General features: G+C 42.9%; 1 protein-coding gene across 4 annotated transcripts in view; it reads left to right on the top strand.

The window, feature by feature from the left end:
- The window catches only part of IKZF1 (IKAROS family zinc finger 1), a 232,159-nt gene that overhangs the window by 157,646 nt on the left and 50,728 nt on the right, over positions 1-23,785 (top strand). For 2 of the 4 annotated variants that reach the window (XM_075826995.1, XM_075826994.1), the window contains one exon: positions 789-953. In XM_075826995.1, coding sequence (XP_075683110.1) covers positions 789-953 — 165 coding nt within the window. Of the gene's footprint in view, positions 1-788; positions 1,050-23,785 lie in introns of all 4 variants that reach the window. The other 2 variants (XM_075826998.1, XM_075826997.1) reach the window with 1 other exon arrangement.

The raw sequence follows: 23,785 nt of genomic DNA, 5'->3' as shown, positions 1-23,785 counted from the left end.
CTTGATTTCAACGTCTCCCACATTCCTTCGACAAATTAGTGGCCCCAATTCTAGATCATTTTTTTCTTCAATTACCTTGTCATGGAATTCATTATCTTGATAGGGTGGTTTTTGCCAGGAAATTGATATAAGGGTAGCTATATTACACAATTACTCTATTAGACTAATTATGTTACTGTACAACCAGTTGGTTTTCCAGTAATTATTTAGATATGTAATTAACAGTCATCCATTCAATTATTTTGCATTTAGATCTTAAATGTAATTTTGATCACTAAAAAATTTCATTTGTTGATTTTATTTTACATCATTTACTACTTTGATTCCATGTCTGATGAAATGTCAGTTTACACTTCCATGTTAAGTATTAACGCTTATAAAATGCATTTTATTATATAATATTTAACTCTCTTGGAACTTTTATTGAAACAAGTTATGTGTCATTTGTGTTGTGTGCCTTGAAATGCAACTTGCAGCCCTTATGACCAGATTGTCTCATAAATCTATTCATTATACTATACTGCAATGCAACAGTGCCACCAGCCTTATAGTCTAATAGAGTCAAAATAAATATTGAAATACAACTAGTGCATTACTGAAATGGCAATATTGGAATGAATCATGGGAATTGTGAAAGGTGAAAAGCTATGTTTACATTTTGAATTTTTAAAAAAGATAAGTGTAAATGTTGATCTAAAAAGTGCTTCAGTGGCATTGATATCTCATATTAGCATGCATAGCAATTCTGTGGTACTGAATTTTTTTGTACTCTACTTTGTCTCTTTTAGCTGGCAATATAAAAGTAGAGACCCACAGTGATGAGGAGAATGGACGTGCCTGTGAAATGAATGGAGAAGAATGTGCAGAAGATTTACGAATGATTGATGCTGCTGGGGAGAAAATGAATGGCTCAGTGAACGGACAAGCCACCAAAGCCTTAACAGGAGTTGGAGGTATTCGACTTCCTAACGGAAAACTAAAATGTGATATCTGTGGGATAATATGCATCGGCCCCAATGTGCTCATGGTACATAAAAGAAGCCACACTGGTAAGGCCTGGCATAGTTATTTCTTTAAAGGCCGAAAAAAGTAATGCGTCATGGCATGCTACAAATGTAGTGAACATGTGGCTTCATATAATACAGTTGGCCATCTACATAATGTAAACTATACACTTCTAAAACAGCTGTGACATCAGCAGTGACAAGACATTATACACATACAATGAATCCAAATTTGTGTCTCCTGAAAATACTGTGTATTTGCATTAGATAGAATAGCTATACTACCCATAACCTTCATAAAAAGCACACTTAAAAACCAACTGGAGAAAAATATGTGCAGTAAGCTTTGGCGACTATTTAGGTTTTATCACAAAGTGCCTTGTTTCAGCTTACCAAATAACCTTCTAAAGCTTGTAGATAATAGATACACCTAGATATTTCTGAGATAGTGTTTTCACCTGTTTAATTATTAACAGCTCTTTCCTAGAGTAAAGGCCCTTTTACACCGGCTAATAAGTGGCCGGTGTAGCGAGCGCCGATCAACGATACATGGATGGGGAAGAGCGGTCGTTACTCCGATCGCTCATCTCCATACATTATTATCATGTCGGCAGTGTGTCTCCCTGTTTACACAGGGAGATAAGCTGCTGACAACAATAATATTTCACCATTTTAAACAATACGACCAGCAGAGGATCAAGCGTTTGCTCAGTCATCTGCTGATTGTTCCGCTGTTTACACTGGGCAATTATCGGCAATGATAATCGTCATGGACACTTAAATGGACACTAACTTTTAAAACAACTTAGGCTAATATAATAATATACCTGATATGGATCAACTTTGTAATTTACTTACTGTTAAAATTTAGTTGTTTTATCCATGCACATTTTGTGTAAATGTACTACTACTAGGTGTCTCCCTTCCTGTAATCTGCTGTCCACCCCCTTTTGTCAAGCACAGTCCGTCCCTGGTTACAGAGCAAAATTGAGGGGCTGAAAAAGGTGGGGGTGTGTCTCTATACAGCCTGCCAATACAGGCCTACGGAGAGGGGAGGGGGGAGCAGGAGGTAAAAGCAGAGAGAGTGAGTCAGCAACAGACACGCTGCTTACAAGTATATAGAAAGGGAAGGGGTGAGCAGGGGGAGGAAGCAGGACCAGAGTGAGAAAGACACAGACACGCTGCATACAAGTTTATGGAGCAGAGAGAGTGGTGGAGCAGGGAGATTAAGCAGAAGCAGAGTGAGAAAGACACAGGCTGCTGGTAAGAGTTAGATGTCACATCAGTGCTGGATTCTCAGTTACACTGGTCTGTACTGATGCATAATCTCCTCCATGTTGCTGCAGATTCTATATATGCGATAGAGATAGGAGAGAAGGTTTCTCCTCTCCTATGTGTGTTGTGAATAGAAGACATGATAGCCATTAGGCTCCGCCCACTAGCTCAGAGACAACTAAGAATTAGAGATTGAGCCTGTAGAGGGGAAATTGCTAAAAAATGCAGTATACAAGTCATATATTGGCCAGAAATAGTGTTATTCCTCATTTACACACATATGATAGCTTATTCTAAAGGTCACCTGAAAAGTTAGGTATGGTTTAATGACGAGGATTACTCCTGTGGCATTGTCATAAACTGCTCAGGAGTCTGGTTAGGAAATACACTGCGCTATCTAGCAGAGTATTTCCTATGCGGACACCTGGGAAACTTATGATGACAATGTTTAGGAGAAAAGCATTGTCTGCATCTTACCTTACACCTGGCAAATGGTGAAAATGGTGGTTTCAAGACAAGTAAGACTTTTGAAGGTTATAAAGACACAAAGAAAAAGTTAAATATTAACAACAAATTCTTTGAAGGTGTATTCCAGCTGTCAAAATATACCACCTATCAACAGAATCGGTGATTAATATTATATAGATGGAGGTCCGACCGCTATGTGTGGAGATGTTGTATGAAGCTGTGGTTGAGCATGCATGCTGCCTCTCCATACAACTCTTTGGGAGAAAGAGAAGCAGCCGAGTGTCTTGCTGTTTCTGTTTCTCCCTCTCTGTTTCCATTCCAACAACGTGATGCTTCAGATTTTTTTTTTTTTACAGAATATCTATTAGCTAGCCATTGACACAATTCTTTTCCTTGTAACATTTTTCAGTTCTCAATTATTAATAATCATAATAATAATAATAATACTTAATTCTTTTTAAAATAATCTCATTCAAAATAGATAGCATTATATAAGAAATATGCATTGATCTTGTGTTTTAGGTCATTGTCATTGTCCATGCCACTGCTGTTTTGGAGCTCAGTATACATTGTGTATCCATTATGGGGCCTTACATATATTTCAGCACATACAAAATCACTTTCATGTGTAATAAACTAAATTCTGCTGTGTTTTACTTTATTTATATGCATGTATTCACATTATTTATTTTTTTTTTAAAACACAGATGATACTAAGGGGTGTGCCTAGAATCCACTAGAAAAACTTGTTCAGATAGAATAGAAAAAAAAATTTGAATAAAAAACTTCACCTTATTGGCACAGATTGTTTGTAGGTCTCATAAAAATTAAATATCAATATTTGTATTAATCGCTTAATAACAGCAGACTGCTAATTAACATTATGCCGCCATCAGGACAGTAAAGAGGGTACTGATGTCAGAGGCCTAGGCAAATGAGTCCAACACAACCCCCCTAAGTGTCCAGCAAAAATAAACAATGGGGTCAAAGACTGAAAATCGGAGGGAGGTTGTCCAAGAGGCCCTAATTATTTCATCTGTATTTGGCCCAGATACTACCGATGGCAGCCATGGAACCACCACTGTTGGGCAGGACATGAATAAAAGCGGTTGTATTAGATTAGAAAAAAATGGCTGGTTTCTGTGCAACTCTTGTCCTTGTGTTGGCTCGGGCATTGGAGCTCAGCCCCATTCAGGTTGATAATGGAGGGGTCTAAAATACTAAAGAAAAGTCAGAGCGGAGACTGCATCCATTACTTAACATCTATTGATTGAATTAGGGACTGTTAAATGCTTTTGTTTGCCATGCAACGGCATGATGGGTACATGGTGACTAGTTACCCGGAGATAGCAACTTATCCCGGGGAAGGGGCAAAACCCCCCACAATAAGCTATACTATACTATCTTGGAGCATGTTGCATTTAGAACCTGGCCGTCACATTGATAGAGTGATTTTCGAGATGTGACATAGAACTGAAATATTCAGTTCTCTGTCCTGCGATTTTCAACACACAACGCTTTATCATTTGCCATGGATGTAGAGATCTCAGAGGTTGGTCTCTGAGATGTAGTGATTTAGGGGTTGGCTCTCAGAGGTTGGCAGACATTTGTATCTTAGGGCAGGGGGTAATTTTAAAATAGTCTCTTTGTTCATTGCCATTACAACCTTGGACAAAGTATACATATTTGATTTTGATATATTTGGAGAGCTCAGAGGGTTAAATCACTTTACTCGCCTCTGAGAACAACCAAATGTCTATTCACCATCAGTATTGGGGAGATATGTGACACTATATGACTACTCTATGGAAATAGGATAATCAGTTTATGGGTACCACTGTCAGAACGCCCAATTTTCTTTTTTTTTTCCCTCTCTTCACCACAAAGCTTTTAATTCTTAGCAGAGAAATGTTTCCTGAAAATGCTTTCCTGATTTTCTGCTGGGACTCTGCTGGGATTTCTAGTTTGTACGAGCCATTGCAATTCAGCCTTTAGAATTTACAAACATCAGATTTGGCCATACATCAACACAACAAAGTGTGGTAGACCATGTAGTCATAAGTGGTTGGTCTATTTAACATAATAGATTGATGTTATTTTATACATGTCTAGAATTATGAGGCACCCCCAGTGTTGCAATACTTTTCAGCGCACTTTAAAAAAAGAATTGTATTATAACAATGCCCCCTTACCTAATATCCCATCCCATTTGTACTAGTTAGGTACAGGCATACAGTAAAATGTTAGGTCATGGGGCTTGTTATGTTAAATTAATATATATTTTTCTTGTAGCTATAAAATATTTTCTTATTGCACGTGACCATGTGAAATTTTGTATTAATGATTTGTGAATGGCTATGTATGGTTTGTCCCACACTAAGAGATGCAGATGCTTTACTACATAAATGTGAACATAAACAGCTTTTGTGAAGCACAGAACAGCATTTTAAGGCTGGGTTCACACGTGGCGGAATTTCACTTAAATTCCGCTGCGGACACTCCGCAGCGTTAATCCGCAGCGGAGCCGTTTGTCCATTGACTTACACTTTAATTTAGCAGTGTTCGTTTAGACGAGGCGTAAAATTCCGCTGCGGAGCATAGGCTGCGGAGCGGAATTTGGTGTCCGCAGCATGCTCTGTCTGTTGCGGAGCAGTGGCGGACTCATGGCGGAATTTCTCCATTGACTTCAATGGAGATTCTAATTTCCGCAATGAAGTCCGCAGCTGTCATGCACATGTTATGTGTGCTGCGGATCCGTCTTGCTTTTTTAACTTGACATTTCTTCATTCTGGCTGGACCTATGTATTTCTAGGTCTACAGCCAGACTGAGGAAGTCAATGGGGCTCCCGTAATGACGGGAGCGTTGCTAGGAGACGTCAGTAAATAGTCACTGTCCAGGGTGCTGAAAGAGTTAAGCGATCGGCAGTAACTGTTTCTGCACCCGGGACAGTGACTACCGATCCCAATATACATGTATCTGTAAAAAAAAATGAAGTTCATACTTACCGAGAACTCCCTGCTTCTGTCTCCAGTCCGGCCTCCCAGGATGACGTTTCAGTCTAAGTGACGGCTACAGCCAATCACAGGCTAATAACAGGCTGCAGCGGTCACATGGACTGCCGCGTCATCCAGGGAGATCGGGCTGGATGCCGAAGGAGGGACGCGTCACCAAGACAACGGGCGGTAAGTATGAATTTCTTTGACTTTCACAAGGGAAAGTGCTGTCCCTTCTCTCTATCCTGCACTGAATAGGGAGAAGGGAAGTACTTTTACCGCAGTCCGCAGCAGCTAGTCCGCATCAATTTACTGCACATTTTGTGCAGATCCGCAGCAGAATCTGCAACGCAGATTCTGTGCGGCATTGATGCGGACAGTTGCGGAGGAAATCCGCCACGTGTGGTCATGCCCTAAGATGTTAAAATATTATGGCAATTAAGTAAATCTTATCCTGTAGGGTCTAGATTACTCAAATTAATAAAGTTAGAGGAACCACTAAACCTTACAATGAATGATAAAAGTAAAAGAGAAATAAACTTGTCCGTCAGTCTGCAAGGTTTCCTGCATGTGCCTGAAACAGTCTTAGGCCTAATTCACACCAACGTGTAATACGTCCGTGTGACTGCCGTTAAAACAACGGCCGTCACACGGACCTATATAATTCAATGTGGCCTTTCACACGGCCGTTGTTTCAAAGGACCGTGTGAAGGGTCCCTTACAAAATAGGACATGTCCTATTTATTTGCACTTCACACATCCCTCCGTAGACTCTAGTCTATGGAGAATGCGTGATAACGCGACCTGCAGCTTACAGCACAGATGCACCTTGGACGTGAAAAACTACAGTTTTTCCCGTTCGAGGCTCGCAGTGTTCGGGTGAATTCGGCCTTAGGCTGTGTTCTCACGGGGCGGATAAAAGTAAATGCACCTGTTTAAATGAACCCTAAGTCGTCATGCACACAGCATGGATCCATATTACAGCGCTGTTAGAATTTATGGGCCCACAGTGTGCTGCAATATGCCTAAGCTTTTATACAGAGGCACACAGAGTATTCTAAGGCTGATTTCAGATGGGACGGATACGCTGTGTGCCGGAGGGAATTCTGGGCGAAAAAACGCACCAAACTGTGGTGCAGTTTTTCACCCGGAATATCCGCTGCGGCAAACTGCAGCAGCGGTCACATGGGATGAAGCGTCAACCCAGGAGGCCGGCCCTCTGATGTCATCCAGGCCGGCCTCCTGGGATGATGTTTCATCCCATGTGACCGCCATTACAGCCTGTGATTGGCTGCAGTGGTGACATGGGCTGAAACGTCATCCCAGAAGGCCACGCCACGCTGGAGGGAGGAACACAGACTGTGTAAGTATGAAATAATTTTTTTTCTGAATTGTGTTTTTCGCGCCGGAATCGATGTGAACCCGTCGCCAAAAAGGCAACAACTGCTATTTGTTACGGGATTTACCTCCACATTAAATTCAATACGGAAAACCTGCAACAAATAAGCGGCGTTTACACAAATACAATTGACATTCTGCGGAATAAAATTCTGCACCGTAGGTCAATTTCTGAGCGTTTTTTTCACTCAGTATTTACGCAGTGTGTGGATGAGATTTGTTTCAACTCATTCACTTTGGTGCGGATTTTCCGCAACAAATTCTGTTGCGGAAAAAACGCAGTATTTACGCAACGTGTGAAGTTAACCTTAGGGCACATTCAGACATGGCGGTTTTGCTGCGGAACTCTTATTTTTCTTTGGTTCCTATTGTTTTTAGGGACCTTAGTGCAGATTTTGTGAAAAATAACAGAGCGGAAATCAGCTTGTGGTGCGCAATTTACATTCCGCAGCATCCACAGTCTGTTGCGGAGAAGCAGCGGATTTTCACTGCGGATTTCAGTCTTTGTAATTCAAATGATGAAATCTGCGGCAAGTCCGCTGTAAAATCCGCCACGTCTGAATAAACAAATATTCTAATTTTGCTAGGCAATTGTGTAATTGCCGGCAAAATTTGGGCAAAATCTGCAGCAGTAAATCTCTGCCACGTCTGAACGTGCCCTTAGGGTATGTTCACACACTTAACAAAAAACGTCTGAAAATACGGAGCTGTTTTCAAGGGAAAACAGTCCCTGATTTTCAGACGTTTTTTGAGCAACTCGCGTTTTTAGCGGCGTTTTCGCTGCGTTTTTTACGCCCGTTTTTGGAGCTGTTTTCATTGGAGTCTATGAGAAAACGGCTCCAAATACCTCCCAAGAAGTGTCCTGCACTTCTTTTGACGAGGCTGTAATTTTACAAGGCGTCTTTTGACAGCGACGCGTAAAATTACAGGTCGTAGAACACAGTACATCGTAAAGCCCATTGAAAGTAATGGGCAGATGTTTGCCGACGTATTGGAGCCGTTTTTTTCAGACGTAATTCGAGGCGTAAAACGCCTCCTTTACGTCTGAAAATAGGTTGTGTGAACCCAGCCTTAAAGAAATATTTTTGAAGAGGACCTGTTAGATCTTCTGCCCTGTTTGTTTTAGTAAGTAATTGTATTCCCCATAAAATCACAATTCTCAAGCTTTTTTCTTAGAACTCGGCATTGTGCCGGTAATCTGTGATTTTTTTAAATAAATTGACAACTGGGTGTTGCCAGTTGCTGGTATGGTCCCTACACATTCTGAAATTGTCCAATCAGTGCTGACAGTCTCAGAGTTTGGACATGGAAAATGGTTATGTCCAGTTGTAAATTTATTCATACGTTTCTAAAAGGAATAACATGAACAGCACAATGCAGAGTTCTAACAAAAGATGCGCAATAATTGTGACCTTATGAGGAATACAAGTATTCCCTAAAACAGACATGTCAGGAGAAGTGACAGGTCCTCTTTAAAAAAAAAAAAAACTACTGAGCTGTTCCATTTCCATCTGGTAGATGGCTGAAGATGTAGGGCTTAGCCAAGAGGACAGTGCTTAATTTACTATGTCTCCGTCTGCAGACAGAGCAGTAGGGGGAGGCTCATCCTGTGGCCCGATACCTCACAATCAGACACAGTTTAGTGAGGAGGCTTTTGCCTTAAGGGCCTTTACACCGACCGACACTCGGCCATTACAGCAAGCGCTGATCAACGAGACATCGTTGATTGGCGCTGTTTACTCCTGTCACACGGAGCTATGGATGGGGACAAGCGCTCGTCCCCATACATTATTATCATGTCGGCAGAGCGTCTCCCTGTTTACACACGGGGATGTGCTGCCGACAACGATAATCTTTTACTTTTTTAAAACGATACGTTCAGCAGATGATCGTTCCCTTGTTTACACAGGTCAATTTTCAGCAACGAGCGTTATATGAACGCTCGTCTGCACGATAATCGCCCAGTGTAAAACCCCCTTAATAAGATTCCAGGCCACTCTGCAGCGGATTTCTAAATATATCTTTCATTTTATGCATCTGGATAACTTCAATAGTGAACTGCAATATGCACATTACCTTTCTTTATAAGATGTTTCTTTAACCCCTTCCCGATCTACGTCATAAATCTGCGGTATTGGCAGCTGTGTCTTGGCGCCGAGTGCTTAGGGTGCTGTGATCATGCGGGCACAGCAATTGCGATTAACAAATTAAAAGTAAAAGTCCCCTGGTGGGACAAAAAAGTGTAATTAAGCCTATTAAAGTAAATAGTAAAAAAAAGTGCAAAACTAAAAAAAAACTACAACTTTTATTAAAGTAGACTGCAAATATGATACTTAATCCTACAAACATGAGAGTCGCTGTTTGGCCACTATTACTGCCGCTTTCTTTTTTTCTTTTTTTTTCAAAGCAGTGGGAAAAACTGTCACACAAATGCCAGAAATAGGGCATAATGCTGTGTGCTGCTGTGTATGAACAGGATTCTTAAAATACTGCTTCTACCAGAAGGCCAGAAAGACTGCAGTGTATGAATTGTACCATAGTGTTATGTCTTCAGCAGGAACATGAGAGCATTCTATTTGACAATGGATTGTCCAGACGTAGAAAACTGCTCTAAAGTATTGCAGTATGTTAATTCTTTGTAAACATAATGAAGGTTTTGAGAATTCCACTACAGAAAGTTTTACATGCTCAAACAGCAACGCATCTGCATCTTTGTTGCATGCTTTATCTTTATTGTGATGGTAATTTTTTTTGTGTCAATTTTTGTTTGCATGGTTGTATAAAAATATATTCTGAATATCTAATCGGTATATTGGTTATTTTAGTTGTATTATAGAAAGTATACTTTTGTGACGTTTGGCACACCCTCTCTTGGTATTGAAATGTTGAACTTCAGATATCAGTGTATTTTTCTAGTCACACTGACAATAGATTTATAGGATGATCTTTCCTTTTGCTGTTTCGACCTGTTTGCTTTAATGCTTGCATTTGTGGATCACAAGATGTCAACGTTTTACATCAATACCCAGTAGCAGATTAAAATATTTATCAATGAATACAATGAAGGATCTGTACATGTTTGTCTTCTCCATTTAAATGTTTCCGTTTTTCTTCAACTTAAACATCCAATGGCAATGTATATTGTAGTATTCACCTAGGTCTTATGGTTTGGAATTAGTTTGATAGGGTTACATCAGGCTACCTTTTTTTGATGAATAGCTGAATAGTCAGTGGACTGACGGATCCAAACTTAAGGGGATCTGTTTGCACTATATAAAGTTGGATCCATCAAAACAAACTGTACTTCCTCATTAAAGAAAACAATACAACATATTGATTTCAAATGTATACTAAACAAGAAGAACCCATAAAAAGGCACACATTTGCACCCGTGTTTATTTAGTATTTATTTACATTTTTTAATTCATAAATACTTCATAAAAGTAAATGCATCTGTGTAAATGAACCCTAAGACGTCATGCACATAGCCATATTACGGATATGTGTTGTACGGATCCATATTACAGCGCTGGTAGACTTTATGGGCCCATAGTGTGATGCCATGTGCCTAATCTTTTATACAGAAGCACACTGTTAGGCCGGATTCACACGAGCCTGTTCGTTTTGCGCGCGCAAAAGGCACTTAACAGCTCCGTGTGTCAGCAGCATATGATGCGTGGCTGCGTGATTTTCGCGCAGTCGCCATCATTATGACACTCTGTTTGTATGTTTGTAAACAGAAAAGCATGTGGTGCTTTTCTGTTTTCATTCATACTTTTTACTTCTCTTGCGCGAATCACGCGCGTCACACGGAAGTGCTTCCGTGTGTTGCACATGATTTCCACGCACCCATTGACTTCAATGGGTGCGTGATGCGCAAGAAACGCACAAATATAGGACATGTCGTGTGTTTCACGCAGCGTACATACGCTGCGTGAAAATCACGGACTGTCTGCACGGCCCCATAGACTAACATAGGTCCGTGCGAGGCGCGTGAAAATCACACGCGTTGCACGGACCTATTATACGTTCGTCTAAATAAGCCCTTAGAGTATTCTAAGGCTGAGTTCACACGGGACGGATACGCTGCGTAAAAGCAAGAAGCGTATCCGTCCTGTGTTCTGCAGGGAATTCTTCTCGAAAAACCACACCAAACTGTGGTTCCGTTTTTCGCCCGGAAAACTGCATTAACCGGCCTGACGTTTCATCCCAGGAGACCGCCAGACCGGCCTCCCTGGATGACGTAGCAGTCCTGTGATTGGCTGCAGCGGTCACATGGCCTGCTACGTCATCTAGGGAGGCCAGACTGGAGAAGAAGCAGGGAACTCTGGGTAAGTATAACTTTATTTTTAATTTTTTTCTTACTTGCGATTTTTGCAGCAGAATCACTGTTATTCCGCCGCAAATATCGCTTTGTTGCGGGTTTAAGCACCCCATTGAAACTTGCAACAGAAAAGCTGCGAGTGCGCAGCATTAATTGACATACTCCAGTTGAAGAAACCGCACCGCAGGTCAATTTATGTGTGATTCTTTTTGGCTGCATTTTTCCGCAGTGTGGGGACGAGATTTGTTGATTTACCATGTTATAATGGACAACAGCTGTCGAAAAGAAAACACACACAGACACACACTGGTTGGTATGATGGAGTCTCTAAGGACATTCCCTCAGCCCCCTTCTTTTACTGTATAGCAAAAATGGGAGTACATTTTAGAGCATCACTTGACACAACACCTATCATTTGACATCAGTTGGGCCCTGATCACCAATCGTAGTATGGTATAACAACTTAAGAGACAAAAAAGCATGTATACATTACTAGTAGGATACACCCAGATGTGTAACTGAAATGGACAAAGAGACGCTCTTATGCCCCCTCTTTACGAACCAGCCAAAACTAGGTTTAGGGCTTGTCCATATGTATTGGAATCGCTGCGTATTTTCCGTCCGGATTTGTGGACGGAAAATATGTGGCAGAATACAGTAGCAGCAAAGTGGGTGAGATTTAACAAATTTCTTCCACACGCTGCGTAAAATTTCCGACCATAAATTGACCTGCGGTGCATATTTTCCATACCGCAGCATGTCAATTCCTGCTGCGGAAAGTGGACTGAATTGCTGCGTTTTTCAGTGGAGATGTTATATCTCCCAACATCGAGAAAAAATGCAGCAAAGTTCGTACCATTTTCTGGAAAATGCAGGAAATGGTGCGGTTTTTTTCGCTGTTTAATTTCTGCTACTTTCTGCGGAATTGCTGCATAAATTTTCTACAGCAATTCCGTTACTTGGGGACAAGCTCTTAGTTTTGTGTCTGGGCTAACAAAGCTGAACTTTTAATGATCATTTTAGCACATGGAGTACAATAGAAACACATCTTTACTATAACAACACAGAGGTTTTTTTCTCATGGATTTATGCAGATGTCGTATTACGAAGGTATTCTCCTCCAGAAGCATTCAAGTTTCTAGAGGAGAATACAATGTCTCACAGAAGCACCATATGGGTCCTTAATACCAAACTGCATAGTCTTTCTACAGGGGTCTGGGCATGCAGCTTTATTGTGTGCATGGACTCTTCCTCTTATCTAGGTGCTCTCTTTTATTAGAGCCATTTTTCAAATCTGTATAGTGGATGCGCATATGCATATCTGTTCAGTGTTCTATCCAAATGCAAAAGTGCAAAATTACAGTATTTGTGCTCCACGTAGTCTGCTCATTAAACTGAGGACATAGCATCATTTGATCGGTTTTAGGTTAAGCACTGTAAGGGTATGTGCACACGTCTTATTTTCGACCGTTTGTCAGGCCATAAACGGCTGAAAAACGGCTGAAAAATAGGAAGCAGAACGCCTCCAAACATCTGCCTATTGATTTCAATGGGAAATATGCCGTTCTGTTCCAACGGGCCGGTGGCTGTTTTGAAAAACGGCCACGTAAAAAGACGCCCAAGAAAAAGAAGTGCATGTCACTTTTGGAGCCGTTTTTCATTGACTCTATAGAAAAACAGCTCCAAAAACTGGCATAAAAAACGCCCGAAAAACACGAGTTTTCTTAAAAAACGGCTGAAAATCAGGAGCTGTTTTCCCTTGAAAACAGCTCCGTATTTTCAGACGTTTTTGGTTAAGTGTGTGCACATACCCTAAGATTAAAGACACTACCATATTAGGCTTCGTTCACAGATCCATCAGGGCTCTATTCTGACGTTCCGTCTGAGCTTTCCGTCAGACTGAAGCTCTGACTTGATTTCAATGGTGACGAATCCGGTGACAATGGTATCCGTTTGTCACCTTTGTGTAAGGGTTCCGTATGTTTTGGTGGAATGAATAGCGCAGTCGACTACGGTATTCATTCCGTCTAAATGATGGAACCCTTGCACAACGAAGTCAAACGGAAACCATTGGCACCGGATCTGTCACCATTGAAATCAATGGTGATGCAAAAGGTACCTATGACCTATGGTTTCCGTTTGTTTCAGTCAGGGTTCCATTCTTTCGGGAATCTGAGATGGAATGTCAGAACGTAACCCTGACACAGATGTGAACGAAGGCTTAAAAAGGTCAGCTTTTCAACAACCCCCCCGGCGATTGGCTGTTATTGCTGGAGGAAGCCATGGTCAGCCACACATTTTCCTTGCTGCAGCAAGGGAAATGCAGCATTAGGCCTTATTCACACGAACGTGTTATACGTCGTTAGTGAATAGGGCCGTTCAGACTGTCAGTGAATTTCATGCAGCGTATTTGCGCTGCGTAAAACTCACTACATGTCCTATACTTGCCCGTGTTTCGCGCAGCACGCACCCATTGAAGGCAATGGGTGCGTGCAAATTGTTCAGGGCACACGGAAGCACTTCCGGGTGCCGTGCGTGATGCGCGCTACAGTAGTAAAAAGAATGAATGAAAACAGAAAAGCACCTTGTGCTTTTCTGTTTGTCAACATAAACCAGAGTGTCATAATGATGCCGGCTGCACGAAAATCACGCAGCCGCGCACCATATGCTGATGCCACACGCACCTTTAGCACGCGCAAACCACAGCGTTTTTTGCGCGCGCAAAACGGACATGTCCGTGTGAATAAGGCCTTACATGTTGGCAATTCAAATAAATGGCTGTTCATTTAATTAATGGAAGCACCAGGTCTGCAGGAGCAGCTCTCCTTTCTGGCACATAGAGAGGGCTTTGAGCAGGGGACACCCGATAAGACATCCATATGTCCTAATAGGGCATATGGACTTGGAGTTGTTGTAGTGAGACAAACCCTACAAGGCCGGATTCACACGAGCTTGTGCGTTTTGCGCGCGCAAAAATCGCTGCGTTTTGCGCGCGCAAATGGTACATAACAGCTCCTTGTGCAAGCAGCGTATGATGCGTGCCTGCGTGATTTTCGCGCAGCCGCCATCATGATGACACTCTGTTTGTATGTTTGTAAATAGAAAAGCACGTGGTGCTTTTCTGTTTACATTCATAGTTTTTACTGCTGTTGCGCGAATCACGCGTGTCACGCGGAAGTGCTTCCGTGTGCTGCGCGTGATTTTCACACACCCATAATTCCTTTCCAATTCAAACATATATATTTTGATGTCAGTAAATGAGGAGGGTATGTTTACACGGCTTATTTTCAGCCTTTTTTCGGGCCGTAAACGCCCCGAGAAATGGCTGGAAAAACTGAAGCTGAATGCCTCCAAACATCTGCCCAATGTTTTCAATGGGAAAAACGGCGTTTCGCTCCGACGGAGCGTTTTTTTAAATTAAACGCCCCGTAAAAAGAAGTGCATGTCAATTATTGAGCCATTTTTGGAGCCGTTTTTCATTGCGTCAATAGAAAAACAGCTCCAAAAACGGCCGCAAAAAACGCATCAAAAAACGCATCATTGAAAACAGCTTCGTATTTTATAGCCGTTTTTTGTTTTGCGTTTGCACATACCCGAATACTTATTTACATTCACAGGCTGCAAAAGCCTAGATACCTAGTCCTGCTCTAAGCCTAGACTGGATACAATCTTCACTTCTCAAGTACTAGTCCTTCTCAATGAATTAGAATATCATGAAAAAGTTAATTTATTTCAGTAATTCAATTCAAAAATTGAAACTCATATATTTCATTACAGAGAGTGATCTATTTCCAGCATTTTTTTTCTTTTAATGTTGATGATTATGGCGAGTAATTAACCCCTTCCCGCCGCAGCCCTTTTTCAGATTTTCATTTTCGTTTTTTCCTTCCCACTTTCCAAAAGCCATAACTTCTTTATTTTTCCGTCAATATAGTCCTTATTTTTGCAGGACGAGTTGTAGTTTTTCGTAGGAAAAAAATTATTTGTGGAGTAGAAAATGAAAAAAATGTTTTTTTGCGCGCCATTTTTATGGAATTCACTGTGCAATTAAAACAACATGTTAACTTTATTCTGTGGGTCAATACGATTACGGCGATACCAAATATATATCGTTTTTTCTATATTTTACTACTTTTACAAGTAAAAACCTAAGTGTAAAAAATAAAATTTATTTTGTGTGGCCAAATTCCGAGAGCTATAACTTTTTTTTTTTTCCGTCGATTAAGTGGTATCAGGGCTTATTTTTTGCGGGATAAGCTGTAGTTTTTAATAATACCATTTTGGTGTACATGCAATGTTTTGATCACTTTTTATTTCATTTTTTGTGGGAGATTAGGTGACCAAAAACTAGAGATTCTGGCGTTTACAATTTTTTTTTATTTATGGCGTTCACCGTGCAGGTTAAATAATGATATATTGTAATAGTTCAGACTTTTACAGACGTGGCGATACCAATTATGTTTATTTTTTTTATTTTTTTTTCCATGCTCTAGGGGGAAAATAGAAAAAGGTTTTTTTTTTTAACTTTAAATTTTTTTATTTTTTTTTACATAAAAAAACAACTTTATTTAACTCATTTTTACTTTTTTTAATAGTCCCCCTAGGGGACATCAACCAGCGATACTAATGTATTGCAGTATATCGTGACTCTGACAGGCATCTATTAATAGGTGCACAAAGATTGCGGAACTGGGGGCCATAGCAACTATCGCCCCCCGCGCAATTGCGTTGCGGGCGGCGCGATGAGCTGTTAGAGGGGGTCGCCCCCTCTTTCTCACGATTTAAATGCTGTGGTCGCTATTGACCGCAGCATTTAACGAGTTAAACGAGCGTGATCGCGCTCGAGCGCGATGACGCTCGTTACTCTGAAGTGTCAGCTGTAACAAACAGCCGACACCGACATCGTATGGAGCGGGTTCACTCCGTGAGCCCGTTCCATACTTCCCCTACCCGACTTTGGCGTATGGATACGTCAAATGTCGGGAAGGGGTTAATGAAAACCAAAAATTTAGTCTCATAAAATTTGAATATTGGGTAAAAGTTCAAGATTGTAGCCTCATGGTATCACACTCTAATCAGCGCAAAACACCTGTAAAGGCTTCCTAAGCCTTTAAAAGGACTGGTCTGTTGCTCAGTGGTCCAGAGTCCTGTTTTCAGATGAAAGTAAATTTTGCCTTTCATTTTGAAATCAAGGTCCCAGAGTCTGGAGGAAGAGTGGAGAGACACTCAATCCAAGTTGCTTGCGGTCCAGTGTGAAGTTACCACAGTCAGTGATGGTTTGGGGAGCCATGTCATCTGCTGGTGCTGGTCCACTGTGTTATACCAAGTCCAGAGTCAACGCAGCCATCTACCAGGACATTTTAGAGCACTTCCCTCTGTTGACGAGCTGTATGGAGATGCTGATTTCATTTTCCAGCAGGACTTGGCACCTGCCCACACTGCCAAAAGTACCAATACCTGTTTTTTTTGTTTTTTTAAAACATCATTTTTATTAACAGTTTTCAAATTTTCTTACAAACATTTCACGCAAAGGTTGCATCATGAGTGCACAGCACTCAACTGTTATTAAATTAACCTTGAATTAAACACAACATAACATAACATACAAACATGGCATAAGTGTCGATCTTCATATAAACAGGAAACATGACTTCCCCCATCCCCGACACGACTTAGGTCATCAATGAGTAGCTACGTTTCATTTATCTCCTGACTAGATCAAAGTTGCAATCCCCCTAAAGTGCCTGCCAAGAGCTGCGTATAATACCACGCTGTGTGCCTTAAAGGCGTAACAATTTCCACTACCTCGGCTGCTGTGCACTGCAATTCTATGAATATTTGCCATTTAGCTTCTTGGTTCCCGTTTCCTTCCGTCTTTCCACCTCCACCCTCTCCAGAACTAATAGCTGTTTCAGACAAGACACAATCAGGTCTAACCCTGGCGTGTCTGTTTCCAGCCATTTACTCAGGAGGCATCTCAAGGCCACCAGTAAAATCGTGTGCACCAGCAGGGGAGGAGATCTCACCCCTCGAGCACCCTCTTCCTCCGGCGGTCGCGCCTGATGGAACAGTAGCGCTTGAGGCGTCATTGGGAGTTTCGTTTTCCAATGATCCAAAATATATTTGTGTACCATTCCCCAAAATCGCTTCGTATGAACACACCCCCATACTCCATGCCACAAATTCGTCAGGGGAGTGTTGCATTTGGGACAACACGTAATGCGGTCGGGGAAGGATTGTGAAGGCAAAATATTAAAGCCATATATAGCCGAATGCATCAATTTAAAATAGGTTTCCCTCCAGCTCTCGTTTATAACACTCCTCCGTACCGTCTCCCAACCCCCCAATATGATCTCACCTATACCTGGATCTTGAGTCCATCGTTCCCAGACTTTGAAACTAACCCTTGATTGTGGATGAATAAAACCCTCCCCCAGTGCTCTATACAACCCTGAAATAGTCGCACGCACAGTTGTTGGACCTATGACCTCATCTAGAGTGTGAGAGGTGGCTTCCTTATTCAAATCCCTGAGCCTAGAGGAGCAAAATGCTCGTGCCTGAAGAATTTGTAAAAAATTAACCCTACCCTCTAGGGGTCTAAGTTTAGTGGTGATTTCCGCCCCGGTTAACCATCTACTTTCCTCTATATGCATAAGATCCCCTGCGTTATTAATGCCTACCGTCCCCCAAGAGGCAAATCTGTCTCCCTTGCCTACTTCCGGTAGAAATTACGGGTGTCCGCCCAACGGCATATGTTTCGATACCAGGTGAGGTAGGTCAAAGTGCTTACGTACCGCTTTCCAAGCTAGGACTGTATCTCTCAGTACAATGGAGGTTTTGAGACGGCACGGAAGAGAAGCAACTCTACAATGTAGCAAAGCTTTCAGGTTCCAGGGTGAGGCATACTCCCCCTCCAGCTCTATGTTGGAATAATGGCTCGTTTCGTGAAGCCAATCTACTACATGACGAAAGAGAGATGCCACGTTATAGCCCCTGATATTCGGGAAGTTCAAACCCCCTTCTTGTTTGCCCATCATGAGCTTGGTGAGTGCAATGCGAGGCCTTTTTCCTGCCCATATAAATTTTGTGAATGAGGAAGTCAGTTTAGAGACATCCACATGTTTCAATAGGAGAGGGAGTGTTTGAAAGGGGTATAGCAATCTGGGGAAACTAACCATCTTAATCAGGTGGTACCTCCCCAGGAGGGATAACGGCAATTGACACCATCGGGTCAGTTCCGCTTGTATTTTTTTAAATAACGGGGGATAATTTAGGCCATACAGGGTGTCTGGCACCTTCCCTATCTTAATGCCCAGATAAGTAATGCAGTGTTCAACCGGGGCTATCCCACATCCCAAGGATTGCCAAAAGGTCTTAGGCAATGGTTTGCCCAACTCCAGCAGTTCGCTTTTAGCTAGGTTGACTTTATATCCCGAGCATTGCCCAAATTCCTGTAAAAAATTCAAAACCGACATTAAATGCTCTTGAGGATTTGACATAAAAAGTATAACGTCATCAGCAAACAGGGCTAACTTAACTGCCAGTGACCCCACCTGAATACCTCTGAACATATCGGATTCCTCCAGGAATCTAGCCATAGGTTCCAGTGCTAGATTGAATAACAGTGGCGACAGGGGACATCCCTGCCGGGTTCCTTTATGCAATTGAAAGGGATCCGACAGAAATCCTGAGGAATGAACGCGGGCCTGGGGATTATTGTAAACACCCTTCAGGAAAACCCGGAAGGCTCCCTGGACATTCATTTTGTCCAGCACCATCCCCAGCCATTCCCACTGTATGTTATCAAAAGCTTTCTCTGCGTCTAGCGCTAAGAGTGCCGGCCGGGTACCTGGCTGGGGATCGTGCCTGACTGTTTCTAGCGCCGTCAACACCTTACCTAAATTCGTCACTGCTGCCCTGCCCTTTACAAACCCTACTTGGGATTTTCCCACCAGTGTGGGTAGATACGTAGCCAGACGATTGGCCAAAACTTTTGTGAGTAATTTCTGGTCTTGGTCTATCAGTGATATAGGACGGTACGACCCCGGGTCAAGAGGATCCTTCCCCTTCTTGGGTAATACCTTTATATGCGCTATTTTGGCCTCTGCTGGGAGAGTACCTGTCCTTAGTAAAGTATTATAGTATTATAGTATGTCACCAAGATAGGGCCAATTTCCTCTCTCAGAGATTTAAAAAACTCTCCTGTAAATCCATCTGGACCCGGGGCCTTTCCGTTGGATAAGGTCTTAATGTTGCTCTGGATTTCCTCTAAGGTAATCTCTGCGCTCAAGTAGTCGTTCTGCTCCTGAGTGAGCCCTGGCAGCTTTACCTTCTCCAAAAATTCCCTACCTTTTTGGGGGTCTATGGGCGTGTCTGAGTAAAGGGCTTGATAGTATTTACTTAATATAGTGTTAATTTTTTTTGGGTCTGATGTAGGATTTCCGTTGGAGTCGTTAATTGTTGAAATGTGTGACGGTGCAAACCTCCACTTCGCTAGTCGCGCTAATAATTTGCCTGCTTTATTGCCGAAACGCATTAGATCGGCATCAAATTGGGACCGATAAATACTTTCTCTTAGCTTCCCTCCATTTCTCCCCCAAAGACGTTGATGGAGAGCGTAGAAATGCTGTGTATGCACACCGTAATCGGTCACTCGCTGCCTTGTACCCTTCGGTAGTCTTGCGTTTAAGATTAGACATAAATTGCATAATTTTCCCTCGTATTACCACTTTGGCTGTACGCCAATACAGTGACGGGTCCGAACGATGTGATGCATTATCCCCATCAAATTCCGTCCACCACCCCTTTAGCTTCTGCAGAAAGCCCTCATCCTTTGCCAGAAAGGAGGGGAACCTCCAAATAAAATCCGTTCCCCTAGCTACTGTGTCGGCCAAAGTAATGGTAACCAGGGCATGGTCCGAAATAACGAGATCCTCAATCGCCGCTTCACGTAACCGTCAATATAAGGCGTCATTAACTAGCAAGTAATCAATACGCGACCATGACTGATGGACATGAGAAAAATGCATGTATTCCCGCGCATCAGGGTGTAGACTCCTCCAAGCATCTGTTAGGGCAGTGTGTCTTAAAAAGTCTGGCAAGATCTTATCCCTATTTCTCTGCGAACTAGTCCCTGCGCTCCTATCTTCCCTGGAGGACCTTACAGTGTTAAGGTCTCCCCCTAGAATTAAAAGCCTAGTAGGATCCTGCTGGAGTTGGGCTTCCAAGTGACCAAAAAAACCTGTGTTGACCGCATTTGGGCCATACACATTATGAATACTGATAGTTTCCCCTGCATGTTCCACCACTAGATGGATCCAACGGCCCTCATCATCACGCTCCTGGGACACCAGCGTAAAAGTAAAGTTTTTGTGTACCAAAATTATAACTCCTGCCTTGCCATCCCTTGCCGGCGAGCCAAAAACCTGACCCACCCAGAATTTTTGCAGATACTTAAATTCTGGCTCGGTAAGGTGAGTTTCCTGTAATAGGGCTACATCTGGGTGTAATCGTTTCATGTGTCGCAAAAGTTTGGTCCGTTTCTGTGGGGACCTAAGCCCCTTAACGTTCCATGAGATTATTTTCATGTTATTGGGCAGTGCATAAGATGAGCTAACATGTCTAAAAGTCGTGATAGGTTCGGGGAGTCAGATCCATCTTTTCCCAAAAGCCATGCGTAAACATTAAGAACATAGCCAAAACCCAGCTTAGAAACCAAAACTAAACTCCATATCAAGGCCATCAGGCCATTACCTAAAAAAAATGAAAAATCACCTGCGGCAAGGGTCACCAGTCCCTTAATACCCATTGGCGTAAGATACTTCACTTTTTTCTGTTGTGCCAAAACACGTCCCTCCCTCCCCCTCCCCCCCAGACCTGCATATATATCACCTTCAATGAGTAAGCTGCACCTGCCCTTACCACCTCATTAACCCTTTGCCGCCGGTACACAAATTTATACAACCTTATCCCATCGGTCTAACATCTTAGAGTCCGTTTGGACTATAACATGTCAAAAGGAATCCTGCTCCACCGCTAGGCTTCCCTGCCTCCTTTTCCAAAATCCCCTACCGAACCTTCCCCAAGTATGCGATCTGTGGCAGATATAACTAATCCCTTGCGTAGGGGAGGCATTGAATCATTCCCGGTCGAGCACGCCCACAAAGAGAGATCTCAGAGCATGCCCTAACTCACTCTCTAATCCCCTGCAGTGGAAATGCGGGAAAATACCAAAATGCATACATTTTAACATTATGATGTTATAACATTAGGTCAGCTGCTGACCGGTACAAGGTGCCTTATAAGACCGCCAAATGCCACCCTCAGAACTTTAAAATTATCTGCAAACTTATCTGCAAACTTATCTGCAGACGATCGGAACCTGCGATTGATCTACAGCGTCCACATGACCACCATCACATCAGATAAAATGGTGCTGAGACAACTTCGCCCGTCAATCAGGAGACGTAGATCGGGTGCGGTCCCGCGGTCGCCTCTGCGGCTTCGGAGAGTCCCCTCCATTTCCGGATCGACCTCCCCGGGATCTTCCTGGTGTGGGCATTAAAGCTTCTGCCCAGGTTCGCTCCATATCTAGTCGATTCCGTTTGACTTCTCTTGACTTGCGATGTGGACTATGTGTTGGACTGCGATGCTCCTCGTGCTGGGGTCTGTGTCTGCAGAGCTCTGCAAGTGCGTCCTCCGCTTCCTTCGGTGTGGTGAAAATCTGTGGTTTTCTTGAAACACCCGTAAGATGGCTGGGTACTGCAGGTTAAAACGTACTTTCGCTTGGAACCGCGCGGTATAGATCATGCTGAAAGAATGCCTGCGTTTTGCGACCTTCATAGAATAGTCCTCGAAAAGTAGCACTTTCATGCCTATTATTTCCAAAGGACGCGATCTGCTGCGGAATGCCTTCATGAGTGCCACCTTATCATTGTAATCCAACAGCTTAAAGATTACTTGTCTGGGACGAAGCGAACTGTTGTCATCCGCTGCTGGGAGATTTCTGGGGTCCGGCCCCACCCTGTGTGCCCTCTCCACCCGGCAGGGACGTGGAAGACCTAAAGCTGCTGGCAATGTCCTCTCACATAATCGCTGTAAATCAGAAGGGATCACCGCTTCTTTCAGACCCACCAGTCGTAGGTTGCTCCTCCTGGAGCGGTTTTCCAGATCCTCCACCTTGTCCCCCAACTGCGTAGTAGCAGTCAGCACCACTTTAAGTTTGAATTGCAGGCGCTCGTTTTCATCCTACAGCAGCGTCATACGCTGTTCTAATTCATCAGTCCTGGAAGTGACTTGTGCCAGCTCCGCATGCATGCGGTTCAGGGAATCTTGCACCGTTTTTTCCAGTGCCTTTTGCAGGTCTGGCGCTATCTGCTTGGCCACTTCACGGGCCAGGGCTATATAATCGATAGGTGCAGGATGAGAAGAGGCTATGGGTTCTGCAGGGCTTGAAAGCTGGGACTGAGGCTGCTGCAGCTCATCATCCTGTGTGTATAGCAGGGGATCAGTGGCGGGAAGCGCCGCTATCTTACCTCCGATTTCCACGGCCGCGGCTGAATCTTCCATGGCTGGCTTATGCGCACTTCTGAGGAGGTACCTGTCCATACAGGCACCACCGGGTATGTTCCTGTGTGCAGGGCTGGGGGCTTCACAGCTGATTGTCGTCGCCGGAGCGACTGTTGCGGGCAAGCAGGCTAGACGGGAGCGGGAGCTCAGTCACTCGCGTCCTGCATAGCCAGCGCCGGAACCGGAAGTCACCAATACCTGGTTTAATAACCACAGCATCATTGTGCTTCATTGGCCAGCAAACTCGCCTGACCTAAACCCCATATTTTTCAGTAGGCCAAAATTTCGGTATTAAAAATCATTTTTGAAATTGGGCTTATATAATATCCTAATTTTCTGAGAGACTAAATTTTGGGTTTTCATTAATGGTTAGCCACAATGATCAACATTAAAAGAAAAATCATGGAAATAGATCACTCAATGTGTAATGAATCTGTGTAAAGGGGAGGAAGCCTCCAGCTCACCGTTCCAGCACCCGACACCTTCGCCCGGATCTCCGCGACGGTCCGCGGCAAACAATAGTGGATTAGGAAAGAATTTGATCCAGCGCTGCAGGTATGTGATTTAAAAAGGATCTCGGTCCCACTTTTATTTGTATCAAAAATTGAAAATTCGATATCAGGTGCATTCAGGCATCAAGGCAGTATTTTGTAGGTATTCAGCGCCTACGCGTTTCAAGCACGACTAGTGCTCTTAATCATGGCATCCATTCACGAATGGATCAGTCTGCACCTGCTTCTATGTCTGTGAGACT

Source organism: Rhinoderma darwinii, chromosome 5 (assembly GCF_050947455.1).
Source record: "Rhinoderma darwinii isolate aRhiDar2 chromosome 5, aRhiDar2.hap1, whole genome shotgun sequence".
NCBI classification, from domain to species: domain Eukaryota; kingdom Metazoa; phylum Chordata; class Amphibia; order Anura; family Rhinodermatidae; genus Rhinoderma; species Rhinoderma darwinii.
Note: the sequence above shows the minus strand (reverse complement) of the source record. Positions and strands in the feature narration are given on the sequence as shown.